This window comes from Somniosus microcephalus, unplaced genomic scaffold, assembly GCF_052327205.1.
Source record: "Somniosus microcephalus isolate GS21.2 unplaced genomic scaffold, FLI_Smic_1.0 unresolved_chr5, whole genome shotgun sequence".
Lineage (NCBI taxonomy): Eukaryota > Metazoa > Chordata > Chondrichthyes > Squaliformes > Somniosidae > Somniosus > Somniosus microcephalus.
Genome location: NW_028225183.1, coordinates 13344416 through 13364669, shown reverse-complemented (window position 1 = coordinate 13364669; position 20254 = coordinate 13344416). Strand labels below are relative to the sequence as shown.

Here is a 20254-nt window from a genome sequence, read left to right as displayed (position 1 = left end):
TTCTGGATGCAGAGCTACTAATACGAAGGGCGGCGGCCGAGTTTGGAAGCCCGGGACGGGATACGGCAGCCATTTGCCTCCTGAGCCCTCTTTTCAGAGCTCCTGCCCTCTTTTCAGAGCTCCTGCCCTCTTTTCAGAGCTCCTGCCCTCTTTTCAGAGCTCCTGCCCTCTTTTCAGAGCTCCTGCCCTCTTTTCAGAGCTCCTGCCCTCTTTTCAGAGCTCCTGCCCTCTTTTCAGAGCTCCTGCCCTCTTTTCAGAGCTCCTGCCCTCTTTCCTTCCAGTCGCTCGCGTTTCCCGCTCGAAAAACCCGACCCCACCCCTTCCTCCTGGGGTTTCTGCCTGGAGACTGCGCAGCTTCACTGTCTGCAACAGTTGATATTGGTGCAGAATTATGGAAAGTCTGCTCTTAGTCACATTGTGTCCTTAAATGTTCTTGCCGAAACTTCACATGGGCAACTTTAACCCAGGGATTTATAACAATGATAATACAGTGTCTAAGTTAAAGATTGATAACCATACTTAGCGTACATAACATTTCCAGTGTGTATTACATACAGTACCTCAAAATAATACAGCCCATCAAACTAATATAGTCCCTGTAACAAATACAGACACTAAAACGAATACAGGCCCTCAAACTAATACAGTCCCTTAAAGTAATACAGCCCCTCAAACTAATACAGTCCCTCAGCCTAATAGAGTCCCTCAAATTAATACAGACCCAAAATCTAATAAAACTCCTCAAACCAATACATTGCATTAAACAAATACAGACCCTGAGTCTTTTACAGTCCCACAAACTAATACAGACCCTCAAACTAATACAGTCCCTCAAACTAATACAGCACCTCAATCTAATACAGTCCCTCAGACTAATACAGTCCCTCAAAATAGTAAAGACCCTCAAATTAATAAATTCAATCAACTTAATACAGCACATCAAACTAATACAGTCCCTCAACCTAATACAGCTTCACAAACTAATACAGACCCCAAAACTAATAAAACTCCTCAAACTAATACAGTCCCTCAAAATAATACAGGCCCTCAAAATAATACGGCCGCTCTAACTAATACAGAGCCTCAATCTAACACAGACCCAAAAACTAATAAAACTCCTCAAACTAATACAGTCCCTCAAAATAATTCAGCCCCTCAGACTAATACAGTACCTCAAACTTATAAAGCACCTCAAACTAAAACAGTCCCTCAAACTAATACAGACCCTCAAACTTATTCAGACACTCAAACTAATTCAGTCCCACAAACTAATACAGTACCTCCAAATAATACAGTCCATCAAGCTCATACAGTTCCTCAAACTAATATAGACAGTCAATATAATACCGCCCCTCGAACTAATACAACCCCACAAACTAATACAGACCCGCAAACCAATAAACCCCCAAACTAATACAGCCCCTCAAAGGATTTGGACCATGGAGTGGAGCCCCTCCACCTTCAACGCAGCCTGGGCCTCTCCTGGAAACTGGAAACAGACATCTTCCCATTCCTGGTGTCCCGTGAAGAAAGGCCATTCACACGGAGAGGTGTCCTGTCCACATTCAACAGTTTGTAGTACCCTCTGGGGTTCGTAGCTCCCATAACAATGCAAGGAAAAGCATTAATACAGTAACTCTCATCTGATCAGAGTGAGTGGGATGCTCCACTCCTCCCAGAAAAAGAAGCAAAATGGAACCTATGGAAGGAGCCCTTGAAGGCTCTCGAAGACCTGTAAAAGAAAGGATGCACGTGGGTGTTTAACCCCCTGCATTCATCCCACATGGGTGGGTCATGGGAGAGGCTCATCGGTGTTGCCAGGCGTATTCTGGACGCTATGCTGTTTCGGACGGGACCCACTCGTCTCACACACGACGTCTTGAGCACTCTCATGGCTGAAGTCATGGCGATCATGAATGCAAGACCCCTGGTGCCGGTGTCCACCGACTTAGGCATGCCTGCAGTCCTCAACCCAGTGATGCTCCTGACTCAAAAGATGAGTGCTATTTCAGTCCCCTCTGGAAACGTCGACATGGCTGAGCTGCACGGGAAGCAGTGGAAGCAAGTCCAGTGTCTTGAAGAGACGGAGAGGAGAGGATTTGTCCACCCTACAGAGCCGTAGGAAATGGACAGAAGGCAAGCTAAATGTCAAAGTGGGAGATGTTGTCTTGCTGAAAGACAGCTAAGCGCACAGAAATGAATGGCCAGTGGGACTGGTTGTCAAAACCCTGCCGAGCAGGGACAAGAGTGTCCGCAAGGTGGAGGTGAAGATTGTCAAGGACGCAACCGTCAAAGTGTTTCTGAAGCCAGTCTCAGAGATCGTAGTCCTCCTTTCTGAAGAAACCTAGAGAAAGGATTCTGAGTATGTTTGCAGCCAAAGGACGTTTTCTTTAGGTTTTATTTTATATCTGTAGTGGTACAATGGAATTGTACCAAGCGGGGAGTGTCCTGCCTTCAATAGGAATTTATGTTAGTTTTCAATTTAATTCAGGGGTTTAATTAATTTGGGTCGATTCCCATTGTGTGCCGCCAACTAGTGGATATTTGGTACATAGCAAGTGCAGTAAAGCGCAGTAAAGTGCGGTAAAGTAAGTGCTGTAAAGTAAATTGCTGTATATCACAAGACCTGCAGCTCAGCACATGGTGTTGGAAGTTATTTTCCTGTTACGTTTCGGTCTTGGACACTATGGCCTAGAAATTCAGTATAACCACTTTTGGGGTGGTAAAGTGGGGCGGCCACTAAAGTATGCGCCCGGCGCAAAGTCGAGCCCCCTTCGCCGATATTCAGTCGCATCACCCTAAGAGGTTGCTGCTGCGCTAAACCAGGCGATGCACAACTATCATTAGGCGCTAAGCCAGTGGCCCGCGGCGCTAACACCGGAATTTGGGTGCAGGGCAGGTGCGGCGAGCTGCTGATTGACGGCAGACACTCTGGCTCCGGTGAGCTCTTAAAGGGGGAGGGTGGATTTGTTTTTTTGAACGGCCGCTGTATTTGTGTTTCTGAGGCGGGCTTCTCTCCATCAGTCTGTTATGTGGTACCGGACGATGACCACCACCACCTCCACCACCACCACCACCACCACCACCAACACGAATCTACCTTTGTCGCTCACAAAGAAGGAGTAGGAGTGCCCTTTAATTTGCGCTCCCCGCGGCCCGCATCGGCTGAGCACCGTTCGACTCAACAGTCACTAGGGCCACCCGGCACACAATGGGCTGGCGCGACTGAAGGTCCTTGGGGGCGCACAAAGGGCGTTGCACGACGTTGCACGAGGAAATGACGTCATGATCTGTGCGCGCAGCTGAGCGCGCGCAAAGACTTTGCGCCGGCGCTAAATGTCTACTGAAGTTGGGGCGAGGCGCAGATCGCACTGCGTCCGGGCACTAAGCGCCTAGTGCTCGACATCTACTCCTCCTAAGGTGCTAACGGCTGGCGCAACCAACTGAATTTCTAGGCCTATATGTCTGTAACGACTTGAGAATGTTATAGATGATTAGTGTACACTATATTTTGCAGAAAATGTTTAGTTTTGCAACCTTTCTCTGTAAGCAAACCTACACAGCTAGCAGTGAATTGCTCGCTCTCTGTGTCTAGCCAATTAACTTGTAGCTGTATTTTGATGCAATATTTACAGGGCTAATTTAAAGTGAATGTAAGAGAATGCCTTTCAGTTTGCTAAATGTATATTCACAGTAAGCTGTGTTTTCACGTGTTTTGGTAAGTTACATGCCAAACGTACTGAGTTGCTCATGCTTACCCATGTTTGTGTATGCATATCAGTTATGTGTTTGTGTACTAATGTATGCTTCCACTTCTGTATTGTATTTCTGTTTCACAGTAAGAATCTTCCAGAAAAGTTTACAAGAAAAGTCAAGCCTTGTGATTTTTATGGGAAAATATCAAGTTGTTAGATACCTGTCTAGCTCTGCATAGGAACGCGCTGCAAGGGCAGAATATTGACTAAAATTTATTTGTGCAACGATGAAATGCTCCAATGAGTTTGTTTTACAAAGTTAAGATTCAGCTTTAAGGTTTTGTTGGCTATGATGCCTGATAGGAAATCAATTTGAACTCTTCAAAGCACTTGTTTAAAATTGGGTTACTGTTAAAAAAAAACTCTTACTTCCTTAGACATTTTTTAAAAAGGCGAAGTTACAAATTAAATTAATGTGAACGTTTGAAAAGCACACCTAACGCTCCCTACCCGCCTCGAAATTAAAATTTCGGTCTCAATTACTGCAATTTCTGGAACTACAATTGGAATTATATCTTTTCCCAACCACTAAGTTTTTTCCAAGTCAGAAGTAATCATAAATTTTAATTTGTGTTGAGAGAAAAAATCTACGGTAATTTATGCTGGAATAAAGAAGGAGAATAGGGAACGAATCTATTCCTTTTCTACTGTCACAGCGTGTAGGAGATATTTTGTTTTCAATCAATGTCTCTTTATAAAAGCCTGTTGGAATGGTTAGGAGCCCACAAGCTGTGGGAAGCGCTGTTCTCTTTTCACTTTTTGCTAAGAGCGTTAAATATGTCTTTTATTGAAAAAACGTTTTTCTGCAGTTAGATCCAACATTTTACCTGTTATTTGTTAAAATAGCTGAAGGCAGACAAGGAATGATGACATAATTTACTTGTTTATATCAACAGGTTTTATGCCGTTTTAATTATTATATTTTCTATTGTGTTTATTTAATAATATATTGACCTGAATTAAATTGGAATTATTCAGATTAACTCACCTATTACACTGTGAAAACCAGTGTCTTGCTGTGACCACAGAGACATTCTGGTTGTTGTAAGTTGTGTGAAAGTCTCTAGTTCCAGACATAAGTCTATTAAAAATAACTGGAAATTTTGAATTTTTGACCAGCGCCAAGGAAACAAAGAGTAGTGATGATTCTGACTTTTTAATCATTTTGATGGGATGGGTGAACAAAGCGGAATGCTGCTGCTACCGAGCAGTATGGTGATGGTCGGGAGACCCCCCGCAGTAGGATTGAACTGCAGAAATCTTTCACAATATCTTTAATTTTTATTGTGGTGTTTTAACGATTTTTGCTGTTTTAACTGATTTTTATTTGATAGGGATCGATAAAGCAATTCTAACATGTTTATGCCTTCCTGGTTTACGTTGTGAAAATTCGAAATAAAGGAAAATCTGAAATTCGATTCTGCAGTTTGATTTTATCAGGACATTTTGAGCAAGTTTGAAAAGGTTCAATGACTGAAAACAATAACATTACGTTTGGTTCTTTTTGGATTCGGAAAATATTATTTAAATTTAGATGAAGTTATGCAACGGCCTCTGACAATGTTTCTCTCCACCTTCTTATAAACCTCCAACGGAGTTAACCCTTTCCACTGACAGCTGTCTTTTTAATACACCGGGCATCTCATATTTCATTGCTGAATGTACATTTATATATTGGGCATTAATAAATATTAAATTCATTATTTAAATGGTTATTTCCCAACCTTGACAGAAGTAAATTATAAACTGATAAACTAACCCCTTGGGCTTGTAAGCCGAACCACATTGGTTCTCTGTTTCTCTTTTCTTATAAACAGGAGAATGCCGTTTCCTGGACCAGATGGAGGTTGATGACATCGCAAAAGATCCACCTGATTTAACAATTTGAGACCTTATCTGCATTAAACGGCACAGAATGGTAATGATCTCGAATATAGATCTTGCCTTTCAAAGACTCGGCCTTTACCAGTCAAACCATTTATTATCTTCTGCGTCAGAGTGCTCTGGAGGGGGCTTTTATGGAAGTTACCTTCAAAGTAATTGCAAACAATTCTGTCTCTAACGTAAAACCATTCATCCTGGGCATCACGTGTTTCTGGATTTGGAATTAATAAGAAAAATTGATATGTGTTTACCTGAAGTTTAACGGGACATTCACATTTATATTGAATGGAAAGAGTGGAATGCAGCCCAGTTGATTCCTCTATATCAAGGAAGACTTTTTTTGAGCTAATAAAATTGAATATTGCAAAGATCTGTCAGTCAAACATAACTGCTCTTTGAAATTGGAATCATTTCCAAAAGATAAAATGGAACGAGGCATAACATATCAGGTAATTTGGAAAATAGAGGGTCCAACAATATGTTTGGTTAAGTAAAATGTAACCAAACGAAACAGTAAAACTTTGGACAAGGTTTGACCAATATCTCAATGATCTTATGATCATAATGTATTGGACGGTACATCTCCTGGCAGGCTCATGAATCAGATGAAATGTTAATCACTGTGTAAAATTGAATGAGAGGAATTGGTTGAGGCTATATGTTAAAAAAAAGGAAAATGAATTTCTGAGGTGAATTGGAATAAGTCACCTGAATGCAATTCACCACAGATATCCAACAGATATTATGCGAAATTCAGGGAACGTTAGGAATGTATAGTCAAGAATACTAAACTGACAGCTTTCTCTTGGAGATAGTTGACTCGTTGCTTCTGAAAAATAAGCAAACTGCATTTGATAACCTGTCCACTACAAGAGACATCTGGACCATACATGTCTACGACTTTCTCCTACTACTGTTCGGTATTTGAGAATTAAAACAACAATGACAGGTAAGTTTGTGATCACTAAAAGTGGTCTTTATTCACTTTACAATTTAAAAATAAAAGCTTACATAGAAGCACCATCGGCGATGCCTATGCCCGCAGTATATTAATTCACTCTGGCAATGAATGTGGCCACAGTTGAGTACATAAATGTACATCCATAATATGTGCATATATGCCCACACTTTAATAAATCCATACTTAGATGTACCCCCAGCAATATATCACCCTGGCTATATATATGTGCACACTTTATTCGAACGTTCATAAAAGTATCCCTGCAATTTATATGCCCACAGTAACCATATATAAAATTACCCCCAACAATATATCCCCAGCAATATATCCACTGCATATCTGACTTTCATAAATAAATACATACACTCCTCCACGTGTGATCAGTCTGGAAATGGTTCTCATCAACTTGCCATTTCAACAGCCCCCTTTGCCCGTCTAATGTTTTCGCTCCTGTTTTTTTCCTGTATAGAGCCCTCTGGCATAGGCTCCCTGGTATTTCTCCATCTGCCTGCCTCTGATAGGCCAGTTTCAATCCCAACCATCCCTGATTGGAGTTCTTTCTGCATGACATGTTCATATTCTTGTGATGTGTGTGTGGACGTGACTTCCTCTTCATCTGGTGTTTCTCTTTCCTGTCCATGTGTTCTTCCAAACAGAGGACATTATGCTGACCACCTGCATTTTGAATCCGTATGGACAAAGGATCCCATGCTGACATCTGCCATTTTTAATCCATCAGTTATCATCTCAAAATTCGCTCACAATTTCGATCTCCACTCCGTAGCAGCGGTTTTGTTACGTGTATTGCAGCTTACAAGGTGTAGATGAGCAAAGATCTCCAGACACCTCCGATCTTTTGATAAATTCACCTGAAAGCCCAGGAACGGTTTTAATCAGATTTTACATATCGCTTGATATTGCAAATGTGATTTCTTCTGTGGAAATCAACTAGAATGCGGAAACACGGTGAATTTGCACTGCAGAACTGATACCAGACATGCTCAGTTATGGATATGAAATGGTTAATGTAGCTCAGCATATTCAGATTTAATGAAAATCTTCAAGGCACAGTCATATACGCCGACGTCGAAGCAATACAGAACGATTAAAACACGTTGGTACCTGTAAGGGACTAAAATTAAAATTAAGCAGAATGATGTTAAAATTAGGATATCCTTACAGTTAGTTTCAAGGCACCCATTAACTTTTGAACAAAGAAACCTTGTAGGGAGGCTGAAAACAAAGATAAGGGAGGCCTAACCCTTGTCTCTATCTGGACAAGGGGCCTTGGTTGTATTGAAAGCAGCTGCAAGCTGAAAATTGGAGACAAGGAGGCCATATCTTATAGCCTCCAAAATATGGATCTAAGTAAGATGTGACTTAAATGAGGAAGAATAGGACACAAAATATGTTGGGTTTGGACATCAAGCTCTATCTTGTAATCCCGATTCAGTGACAAACCGAGGAATAGCCTCTCAAAAATATATTTTCAATGTTATTGCAGAAAGAGTCATAAGCCGGACTCTCTCGGAAGATTGAGAGTCCCACAGAGACCAGGAAGATACCCCTGAATCCGGGTGGATGGGACATACCCTGACCCAAAGAGTAAATTGGTTACGGATGTTGAGGCATCATATAGAATTGGGAAGGGAAGTCATGCACTGTGATGATGGGGGTGGGACGAATGGAGTCATCATTCTGGCACTGACAAACTAACCATGTACCCAAAAATGACACACCATCTAAAGGAATGAACTGTCCAGTCCAGCAATAATAAACGTATGTTAATAGTCTAGATATAATGGAATCAGGAACAGCATTATGTTACGTTGCTCCGCATGAAATCATACCTATTGTGATAAATAGAAGCTTTGTGAAGATTTGTGAAGGGAGTTGTTCACAATTAAATAAAAAATGGTGGTAGAATTAGTGAAGGAATTGTGAGTTTAAATAGAAAACAGGAACCATGTGCTGTGGAAGATAGGGAAGATAAGGAGAATCAGTTACAATCTCTAAGAAAGCGAGGGTTGACAGAATGACTAGTAAGAGAAGCCACGACAGGGTTAGCAGGACTAAAGAGAGAGACATAGATAGTTTCTGGGAAGGTGATGATGTAATGAAGCATTAGAAGACATTGTTGTCTACGGAAGAATTGATGCGAGAGCTTGGGAATTCAAGGGTAATACGAGCAACCAATGAGTCTAACTAATATCAGGACCTTTCTAGAAGTGGCATGTGCAGTCTGCATGTGACATTTGTGACAAATGTTTTACAGAAGGGAGTGGACGAAAGAGAGTCCAGTCGAATCATTTTGTGTATTCATGAACACCAACTGAGTAAAATGCTTCAAAGAAATCACGGATATAGCAAATAATATGATGGTTCAGCTGGGAATAGCTTTATTAGTCGCTCGAAATAAAGTCCGGGACGAGGATATCACAGCAGTGGTACTAGTACTACCATTGTTAGCAAAGAATTAGAGGTAACCTTTGAAAGTGTACCAGCTAGAGTCTTCCGGAGTGATTGAAGGCTCTGGCATAGGACGATACATAAACAATATGAAGAATACCCATGGCATCTCATAAAGAACGGTGGAACGTAGACAGCACTGGGCATATAATGCTGCACCCTAACAGGGAGCACTGAGCGCACTTTACACACCAAAGGCTCTCGGCCCTGACAACATCGCGCCTGTCGTGCGGAATACTTGTGCTCCTTTACTAGCCGCACCTCTAGCCAAGCTGTTCCAGTACAGCTACAACAATGGCATCTACCCGACAATTGGAAAACTGCCCAGGTATGTCCCTTACACTAAAAGCAGAACAAATCCCATCCAGCCAATTACCGCATCATCAATTTGCCCTGAATCATCAGCAAACTGACATGCTCAGTTTTGGGTTCTGCCAGGACCACCCGGATCCAGACCTCAGTAGAGCCTTGTTCCGAACATGCACAAAAGAGTTGAAATACAGTGGTGAGGTGCCATCAAGGAACCCATTAAAATTGAAGTCAATGCGAATCAGGTGGGAAACTTTCCACTGGCTGGAGTCATGCCTAGCATAAAGGAAGATGTTTGTGGCCGTTGGAAGCCAATCATCTCAGTCGTTGGACAGTGCTGCAGGAGCTCCACACGGCAGGGTTTTAGGTCCAACCATCTCCAGCTGCTTCATCAGTGTGCTTCCTTCCGTCAGAATTTCAGAATTGGGGATACACACTGATATTTGGAAAGTGCTCAGTGCCATTCGCAACTCCTCAGATAATGAAGCAGTCCATGTCCGCATGCATCAAAACTTCGTAGCTTGGCTTGATAAGTGGCAAGTAACATTCACACCACATAAGTGCCAGGCAATGACTATCTCCAAGAAGTGATTATAAACAGCACCCTTCATTTTCAATGGTATGACCATCGCCTAAGCCCTAGCGTTTTCATCCTGCAGGTTACCATTGTCTTGAAGCATTATTGGAGCAGCCTCATAAGTTTGAAGCCACAAGAGTATTTCAGATGCTGGGTATTCTGTGGCGAGCGTCTCACCTCCTGAATCACCAATGCCTTTCCATGATCTACAAGGCACAAGTAAGGAGTGTGATGAAATAGTTTTCACTTGCCTGGATGACTGCAACTAAAACAAAACTCAAGAAATTTGTCACCATCCAGGACAAAGCAGCTCGCTTGACCAGCACCCATCCACCACATTAAATATTTCCTCCCTCCACCACCGGCGTAAAGTGGCTGCAGTGTGCACCATCTACAACATGAACCGCAGCAAATCGCCAAGGCTTCTTCGACAGCACTGCCCAAACCCGGGACCTCTACCACCAGGAAGGAGAAGTGCAGCATGTGCATGGGAACATCATCACCCACAAGTTCCCATCCAAGTTACGCACCACCCTGACAGGGAAGTATATCACCATTCCTTCATCATTGCTGGGTAAAATCTTGGAACTCCCTCCATAACAGCACAGTGGGAGTAAATTCACCACGCCGACTGCAGTTCACCACCAACTTCTCAAGAGTAATTAGGGATGGGCAATAAATGCTGGCCTTTCCAGCGAAGCCCACAGCCCATCAACGAATAAATAATGTCGCTGAACTTGGAATCGCTGCCCAGATAAGCTGAGCAATGAAAGTTGAATTCTCCACAGATCCCCAACTGGCTGGTGCACCAAAGCATTTGGATCGCAGGCACCGAAATTGCAGCCAAAAGCAGCAGCCATCTAAGGTGAGCAGTAAGGCGATGAATCAGAAATCGCTGATGGGGTTTCGAAACCCGCCGACTACAGGTGAGTTTGTCTGGCCTGAAAAAGTTCGATTTTTGCACCATTCCAATTGTTCCAATTTGGTTTCTGTTCCGAGACACTTGCCAAACGGCTGCATTCATGTGATGTCCCTGGCAAGCACTTCACTGCAATATGAGAGCAGGGCATCACGAAATAGCTCGGCCATAACAAATACCTTAAATTTCTTAGAACCTCACAAACTGGTCCTGCAACATAGTGGGTCTGATTGTAATGGAGGAAATCAATTTTAGGGCAATGAATGGGCAATGTGGAGAATTAAACACAAAACCTCGAATAAATAGGAAATGGAGACAAGACACTGCACAGAAGAAGTCACTTCACTCAAGCCAACAATATTGACAGTCTGTGGTTTCGTATTAGAGAATATAAAATCATACCAGTCGGGATATTGACAATAAGGGCCGAGTTCTAATCAGGAAAGAAGCAGATATTGATATGGTTCAGAGTCTTTAATAGACACAGCTGCACAAGTAACTTGAATTACAAGGAACATCGATAAGTTGATTTGGACTATTGATCAAAAGTGGAATGTGGCTGGGGCTAAGATGAGGCCTTTAGTCTTGCCAATGTTTGATTGGAGAAAATTGTGGCTCATCCAAATAGAATGTGGGACAAGTAGTCTGACAACACAGGTAGCGGGCTCTAGAGAGTGAATGGAGTGTTAAAACTTGTACTGACAACTTACATATAAAAGCAGATCCCATATATATGGAAGAATCATGTAGAGGAGGAACAAGAGACGGGGACGACAGATACCTGGGTGGCATCATAGGGAACGGTGCTGTGGGCCGGAGATGATTGTGAGAGAAACCATTGCTGGAGATATGGTATCTTATATGGGATGTAGGGCTTCATAAATAGGGACATTGAGTACAATAGTAGAGATGTTATGCTGAAACTTTATAAATTGATAGTTAGGCCACAACTTGAGTATTGCATCCAGTCCTGGTCACCACACTTAGGAAGGATGTGAAGGGACTTGAGCGGGCGCTGAGGAGATATACCAAAAAGATTCCAGCGATGGGGCATCTTAGCTACAAGGACAGGTTGCAGCAGTTGGATTTGTTTTCATTTGTGCAAAGGAGGTGGAGGGGTGATTTGATAGAAGTGTACAATAATATGACGGGTATGGATAGGCTAGTCGGGCATAGGCTGTTCCCAGTAGTTAATGGTACAGGGACTAGGGGACACAGACTTAAGGTTTTGGGCAAGAGTTACAGCGGGGATTTGAGGAAAAACCTTTTTTCGCAGCAAGTGTTGAGGTCCTGGAACTCGCTGCCGACAAAAGTGATGGAAGCGGAGATACACAATATTTTCAAGGGGAGACTGCATCGGCATTTGAGAGAAATAAAGTACCAGGGCTACGGGGATAGAGCGGGGGAATGGGATTGACTCGATTGCTGTGCAGAGGGCCGGTATGGGCTCGATGGTCCAAAGGACCCCCTTCTGTGTCGTTACATCTCTCTATTCCCTGTTTCCAAACAGATAGATAATCATGGAAACCAGCAAGTCAAGCCCTACCAAAGAGAGGCCAGTGTCCGAGGAATGAAAAGGAGACAGATTGGAGGAGAGGACGGAGAGTCTGGAGCTGATAAACTCCTGATTGATGGTTTTAATGCCGATGGGCTGAGGCAGGGGCAGAGGCCAGCGTTATTATGGGGGCGGAATTAGGTGTCTCTTGTGATTGAGAGGATACGAGCTCGGTAGCATAGCACAGGACAAATAGGGGTCAGAGGTTACATATTCAGCCTGAGACAACAGCCAGGAGGGGGAATGGAATCGTTGAAAAGGGTTAGCAGATTGTGGTGGGGCTAATAGTGGAGGGTCGGTCTTCACCGTGTAGGAGCAAATCGCAGCTCATGCAAAACAGACTGTTGCAGTCTGATAACACAGAGGTAGTGGAGTGTAGACAGAGATGGTGGAGAGCTGGAGCTGGGCCTTGTCAGCAGACATGTGGACGCTGACCCCATGTCTGTAGCTTATGTCACAAAAGGCAGCATGTAGATGAGGAAGAGGCGGGGCAAGAATGGAAAGTTCAGAGACTCGAGAGTTAACGCTGCTGGTATGGAAAGTTAAGACGTTGCTGGAGATGCTCTGGCTATGGTCAGTTTGGTAAGACTGGAACCGAGAGAGGCAGTCCCACCAAAAGAAGCCAGAGGCAGAGGTATCCAAGACCACGGGTGGGTTAACTGCAGGGTAGGATGAGAGGGTGGAATTGGTGAGGGGTGAGGCCATGGAGGATTTAAACTCCAAGATCAGAATTTTAAATGTAAACCTTCGAGGTGGAGTTTCTGGGAGACACTGGAGCTCAGTGAGACCGAGAGCAATGGGCGAGTGGGACTTGGGCAGTGCTGGACACTGACAGCAGAATTTAGGACTGGTTGGCATTGATAAAAGGTACAGGTTGGATGGCTGGCCAGGAGAGAATTGGAGGAATGTAGTCAGGAGGTGGCACTGTTCTAACTTTATGGGATCTGTTAACCCATGTAGAATAAATGGTAAACATCTGCAGTAAAATAGCGGAGATAGGAATGTCAATGAGGCACGTTCACTTTCCGTCCCCTAATATCACGCACAGTAATTTCTAGGCTTCAATAGTGAACATCATCTTTAACTGTCCTTGTGCTAGGGACTGATACATCAAACTATTAATTGTGAATCTACAGGGACAGCTTGAAAGGGGCCTGTTTGTGTATCTGGATTCTTTATAAACTGCGGAGAAATAAGTAACATTTATAAATGAATCAGTAGGAGTGAACATGGTCAATACAATTACATGATAACTGTAAATGGAGCCGCCCCTTTTGTTGGGTCAGTCCTGAATGAGCACAGCTTTCAGCCTCATTCCCCAGCGAGGTCTGATGAGGATAATGCCCTTGACTTTGAATTGTTTGTGATTCATCCACCACATTATTTACTTCAGACTCATAGGTCTTGATGTAACGTATTTGTTCATGTGTCTGTAACTAATAGCAATGATCAGGGGTATAAAAGTGTCAGTGGAGACTTATCTCCTGTATAAATCAGGGCCCATTGCATAGTATCAGCTCAGAGTGCCTGCCAGAACTGTGGGTTCCACTCCCACAAAAGTCACCCCTTCTCACAGAAATGGGATATCCAGTAGTCTATCAGATAGAAGACATTTACTATCCTGTTATTGCAGCCGTTGGAGTTTCTGGTGAGCCGTTATCCTTGCTCGTTATGGTTAAATCTGTGGCAACTGTGCTGCTGGACTTGGCCATTGATTTCTAGAAGCATGTGTTACACGATCACCTGTTCTGCTCCATCAGTTGAATGAGGGATTGTACAATTTTTCTGAAGTCTTGTAATAGCTGCGTTATATCCATAATGATATTTGTTTACCCAGCCCTGGTAGTGTTCCAGGTTTATTTTCTGCACTGCCTGTATTGGAGACAGAGCTAAAAGCAGGAATCAGACCATCAGAAGTAGTTCACAGTTTCACGATGTGGAAGTAATCTGTCCTGAAATATTTTTTTCATGAATGTGTTTCCAGTGATTGATAATGAGGCAGCTCACGGTCTCAGTGTTCCAAGGAGGCGGTGTAATGTCCTCCCCACAATTACATGGTTCTGTTTAACTGGGATTTCAATGTATGTAATGTCTTTCACTGTTGTGTAATATTATTTTGCAGTGTCTGTATCTGACGCCGTTTCAGAGGTCTGGCGACTGAACTGAGTTTGCTCCTCACTCTTTAACATCTCCTTCGCTGCTTCAATGCGGATGGATTCACTGACTGTCGTTGGACTTCATTGTAAAATTTAATGTTTTGGGGTTATGCTGTGTCAGTTTGCAATGTATCTGTTGGAAGCAGGAGCACTTCTATTGATCATGGAGATTATAAGGAGCAGTGGTGGTGTTGGCGTTTTGTTAATTCAACAATCGCGCCATCTAACGTTGTACTTTATAATTACAGGAGAAGGGGCATCAATTATTGCCGGGTCTATCTGGAAGAGACATTAGGTTCTGTTTATTGCAGGCATTACAGATGAGGTGAAGGCGAACAAGTGGAGACTTCGGTGATCTGCAGAAATATTAAACTATTCACGGAGTCTACAACATTGAACAAACTGACTCAGAGAATAAGATCATTGAACATGGGAATGTTGAACAGAATTCAGGCGCAAGATGTAGGATTAATTCGGATTTGAAAAGGGGCATTGAGAGAGACAGCAGAGATATTGCAGGGAGATAGAGTGGAGCAATCAACAAACAGACTTAGAAGGAAAACGCCGGGTAGAATGAAGGGAGAGAGACAGCGACAGCAGTGTGAATAATTAATCGGAATGAACAGCTGAAACTTATTCTGGAAACACACAGCAGTTCAGGCAGCATCGTAGAGAGAGATGCAGAGTTAACATTTCAGGTCGATAACAGGTCATCAGAACTGAGTGTTTCCAGCATTTCTGTTGCTTTTTCAGATTTCCCGCATTCGTACTATTTTGCTATTGTGCTCAAGCTTATTAACTGTATAAATGAAAATATAATTGATTGGTATTGAAAAATAGAATCAGGCATTTGTTGATCGTCATGAGGATACTCCATTTTAAAAACTCGGCTTGATCATAATTAACTAAAAGCGAGGCTGGTTAAATTATTACATTTTTAGTGTCATTTTAATTGAATATGCTAAGTAAATTTATAGAACACATTATGTCTCCAACGAGTTAGTATGTGACATCATTAATCACATATATTAATGGGAGAATGTATGAATTGAGTTGTGTTACTTCGATCTATGTATTAGATTTCCTCTAACACTCTGCTGCACTCTCCCTGCGAATCACATCCTCTCCTTCCCTGGCAGTGAATCTTCTGTCTCCTCTTCCATTGTTTCAGATTATCCGCTTTCCTAAACCTTCAGCCCCTGACTCCCCTCCAACTCCCACATGTCCTTTTCCTTGTCTCCCTCCCACTCTCACTCACTGGCTCGCCCTCCAGCTGCCTCTTTCAATCCGATCCGAAGCCTCAAACTCAGCACCTCTCGGCCTTTACCGTAATGTGCCAGCCCCTGTCGGCTCTGTTAATCAAGAGCAACAGATCAGCAGCACCTCCCTCTGTCCCCGCACCTTCCAGGCTTTCAGTCAGGAGCCCAAAAACCGGATTTAACACTTTGGATTCCGGATCTGTAAAATCCCTTCTCCCTTCCCCACCAGCACTCTACCCTTGACTCGACCCTTCCAGTGGATCCGGCCCTCACTTTATTCACTTTCTGCATCGATTTCCCAATGTATTATCGATAATCATGTTTAGAAACATTTCACTGCCCGAAAGCGCTGCCCAGGTCAATGAACCGGTATCCACCGCTCGATGCAGCAACAAAGCTGGAATGTTCACCCAGAGCCCGTCAAACTGCTGCTTTGGCTCCAGGTCTGATCAGTAACTTATCCGCTTCCCTTTTCTCTCTCTTACAGTTAACCTGGTGGCGATTGTGATCCTGTCCCGAGGAAAGTGCGGTCTCACCAAATGCATCACTCGCTACCTGGTGGGAATGGCCGTGGCCGATCTCCTGGTCGTCATCTCTGATCCCATATTGAGTTGGATTGGTCAGATCTATTTCCCAGATATATTCCTGCACATTACTTCCGTGTGTAGTCTCATTTACCTCCTGATTTCTGCGTCCACGGTGGTTTCTGTGTGGCTCACAGTCGCTTTCACCTTTGATCGATTTGTGGCCATTTGTTGTGAGCAGCTGAAAACAAAATATTGCACCGAGAAAACGGCGGCTGTGGTTATCGGAACAGTGAGTGTGCTGGGCTGTTTAGAGTCTGTCCCCTGGTACTTTGCATATGAACCTAAGCATATAATTGATGATGTTCCCTGGGGTTGTAACCCTAAACTGAGCTTCTTTACTTCCCCATTATGGGGAGTCTATGAGTTGTTTCACCTGATTTTAACCCCTTGTGTCCCGTTCTTTCTGATTTTGCTGCTCAATGCTCTGACGGTCAGACGTATTTTAGCGGCCAGTAGAGTCCGCAGGCGACTGCGGGGCCGCAGCGATGGAGAGAATCACAAGGACCCAGAGATGGAGAATCGAAGGAAATCCATCGTTTTACTCTTCAGTTTATCTGGCAGTTTTATATTGTTATGGGTGGTCCTGGTTTTCTATAAACTTTATGCGCGAATTGCAGATATTCGGCTTTATTACTCCACCACTGACCCTCATTATATCACAGAACACACAGCAACAATGCTGCAGCTTCTGAGTTCCTGCACCAACACGTGTATTTACGCTGTGACCCAGACTAAATTTAGAGAGGAGCTGAGGAATGCAGTGAAATACCCACTCAATCTAATTATTAAATTAGTTAAGTCATAGCTGAAGGCTTTCAAGCACTAGAACACAATCCCATTTCATCCCCCATTTACCCCATTTCACACTGGGCAGAAATATAACTTTACATTAGCAGCAGAGCGCCCAGACATTATCTTAAATGTGATATTACATTGTATTGATGATCTGACATATTGAGGCGACAATAGGTCAGGTGACCTGCAGACGTCACCTGAATTGTTGCTCTAAAAGGCGGCACTAAAGAGCTCAGCGGGACTTCTGGTAAATGGCCCGCCCTGCACCGGCAGCACAATGGGCAAACCCACCAATCACAGTCGCTGCTGTGGGCCTGCTCAGATTGGGAGCACTCCACATAAACGGAGAGACAGAAAGACATAGATTGATAGAGCGATAGATAGAGGACGGCAAATACAGTGAGAGAGAGAGAGTTACTTAGAGAGATGAACACACAGATAGAGGCAGGAAGCAACTGGAAATGAGAGATAGTGAGATTCGCAAGCAGAGAGAGAAACAGAGATCAGGACTATGAAGCGAAGAGAGAGGCAGAAAGGAAATTTAGAGAAACAGAAAGTGAAAGTGATCACAGAGCGTAGAGTGGCAGAGAAAACAAGTTAAAGAAAGAGACCAATCGAACTATGTAAAGAAGAAAAGAGTATGAGCTGCTGATGGTGAAATGGATAGAGAGAGAAAAGAGAGAAAACGAAATATACCAAAGGAGGGAGAGAGTGAGAAATTAATGGGTAGAAAGACTGAGAAGGCAGAGAGAGAAACCGGTAAAAGATGAGCTGGAGAAAAATAGAAAGAGAAAAATTGAATTAGAAAAAAATACAAGTGGGAACACCATCAACAGGAAAGGCACATGTGTATATTAAAGAACAAAAAACGTATAACACAGATTAAGAGAAAGAGGGAATTTGTGAGAAAGAGAAAGTTGAGTTAAATTTTTAGACACATGGAGAAATAAACTGAGAGGCAGAGGGAAAGTTATACAGGAATCAAACAGACACGCAGGGGAAATTACAAAGAGAGATATTTTAAACAAATATGTTGTTTCTGCCTTCACAGTAGAAGACACAAAAACACAAAGGTAATTGTGGGGAACAAAGGGTCTAACGAGGGTGAGGTATTTAAAGTAATTAATATTAGTAAATGAAAGGTAATAGAGAAATTAATGGGACTAAAAGATGACAAAACTTCTGGACCTGGAGGCTTATATCCTTGGGTTTAAAAATGGGAGGCTGCAGAGTTAGTTGATGCATTGGTTTTGATGTTCCAGAAATCCCTAGGTTCTAGAAAGATGCTCGAGGATTGGAAGGTAGCAAATGTAACCAAACTGTAACAAAAGGAGAGACGGAAAACAAGGATCTTAAGGCCAGTTAGCCTGACATCAATAATAGGGAAATTGCTAGAATCTGGTATTAAGGACGTTGTAACAGGGCACTTGGAAAATTAAAATGTGATAAGGCAGCTTCCACACGGTTTTATGAAAGGGAAATCTCGTTTGACAAAACTATCAGGGCTAGAAATTCAGAGAAACTGGAAGAATGGAATAGAGTCCTTACAGGAGGCGGGGTGGGAGGAAGTGTAGTCCAAGTAGCTTTGGGAGTCAGTGGGCTTGTAGTGATTTCCGCTGCCTCCAAAATGATCCCACCTCCAAAAGCATCTTCCCCTCCCCTCCCCCTTAAGCATTCCATAGGGAACGCTCCCTCCGAGACACCCTGGTCCACCCCACTACCACCCCAAACAGCCCTTCCCCTTTGCCTGGCACCTTCCCGTGCAAGCGTAGGAGATGTAACACCAGCCCCTATACCTCCCCCCTTCCCACTGTCCAGGGCCCCAAACACCCCTTTCAGGTGAAACAGCGATTTACTTGTACTTCTTGCAGTCTAGTATACTGTATTCGCTGCTCACGATGTGGTCTCCTCTACATTGGGGAGACCAAACCCATATTGGGTGACTGCTTTGCGGAACACCTCCGTTCAGTCTGTAAGGGTGACCCCGAGCTTCCGGTCGCCTGTCATTTTAATTCACCGCTCCATTCCCACTCGGACCTCACCGTCCTTGGCCTCTTGTATTGTTCCACGGAAGCTCAATGTAAACTCGAGGAAGAGCTCCTCATCTTCCAATTAGGCACTTGGCAGCCTTCCGGACTCAATATCGAGTTCAACAATTTCAGGTCATTACCTCGGCCCCTATTACTTTTTTACTTAAAATTTTTTCCACCCCTTTGTTTTGGGTCATCCTTTCCTCCCCCCCCTTTCCTTTTGTTTCCCTCAACCACCTGGCAGCTATCTCTTATCCTGCCAGTAGACTTCACACCTAATCTCAGCCTATTACCATCTCATCTGGTTTCAAATACCTTTTATTGTCACTTTTACTTCTATTGTCTGATCGCAGCCCTGCCTTCGGTCTATTTTATTTTCTTTCAGTTTTGAAGAAGGGTTTCGACCCGAAACATCAACTCAAATTTCTCTCCACGGATGTTGCCTGACCTGGTGAATTGTTCCAGCATTTTCTGTTGTTGTTTCGGATTTCCAGCATCTGCAGTATTTTGCTATCGAGGAGTGGGACAATTGGAGAGTTCTTCACAGGGCCGGCAGAGGCAGTATGGGCCGAACGGCCGACTTCTATGCAATAAGATTCTATGAAGACATGCAGCAGCATAGATATACAGAGTGAGATAGAGAGAGGGAAAGAGAAAGCAAAGGCTGCCATAAAAAGAGAAATGAGAAAGCGATAGACAGAAATTAAAAGAACATTGAAAAATGAGAGAGAAGCAGACTGAGATTAACAGTTATACAACAGAGAGACAGAGACGATGAAAGACAGACAGACACAAATACAAACAGGTCGGTAGAGACAGGAGTGAGATTAAAACACATAAAACACTAGATAATACTTTTCAAACTCTCATTGTAATCAGCCTGGAGTGTGGGAGTGCAGAGCAGCAGAACAGCAGCAGGTGAAGCAGGCGGGCCAGTTAATGTATGTTCTGGGATAATACACTGTTGGGTTTAATTTTGACAGTTCTAAAGGTGATGC

The 20254-nt window shown here is 43.3% G+C and overlaps 1 protein-coding gene across 1 annotated transcript; it reads left to right on the top strand.

Moving 5' to 3' along the window:
• Positions 1-10835: 10835 nt before the first annotated feature.
• On the top strand, positions 10836-17569 carry LOC147087552 (putative G protein-coupled receptor 139). Its single transcript, XM_085977763.1, has 2 exons — positions 10836-10881; positions 16332-17569. Exons 1-2 carry the CDS (start codon positions 10836-10838, stop codon positions 17234-17236), a joined length of 951 nt encoding a protein of 316 aa, XP_085833889.1. The 3' UTR covers positions 17237-17569.
• The last annotated feature ends 2685 nt before the right edge of the window (positions 17570-20254 follow it).

Coding starts and splice junctions, on each gene's coding strand:
- LOC147087552 (XM_085977763.1), top strand. CDS start 10,836: ATGAATCAGAAATCGCTGATGGGGTTTCGAAACCCGCCGACTACAG. Junction 10,882..16,331: donor TCGAAACCCGCCGACTACAG/GTGAGTTTGTCT, acceptor TCTCTCTTACAG/TTAACCTGGTGGCGATTGTG.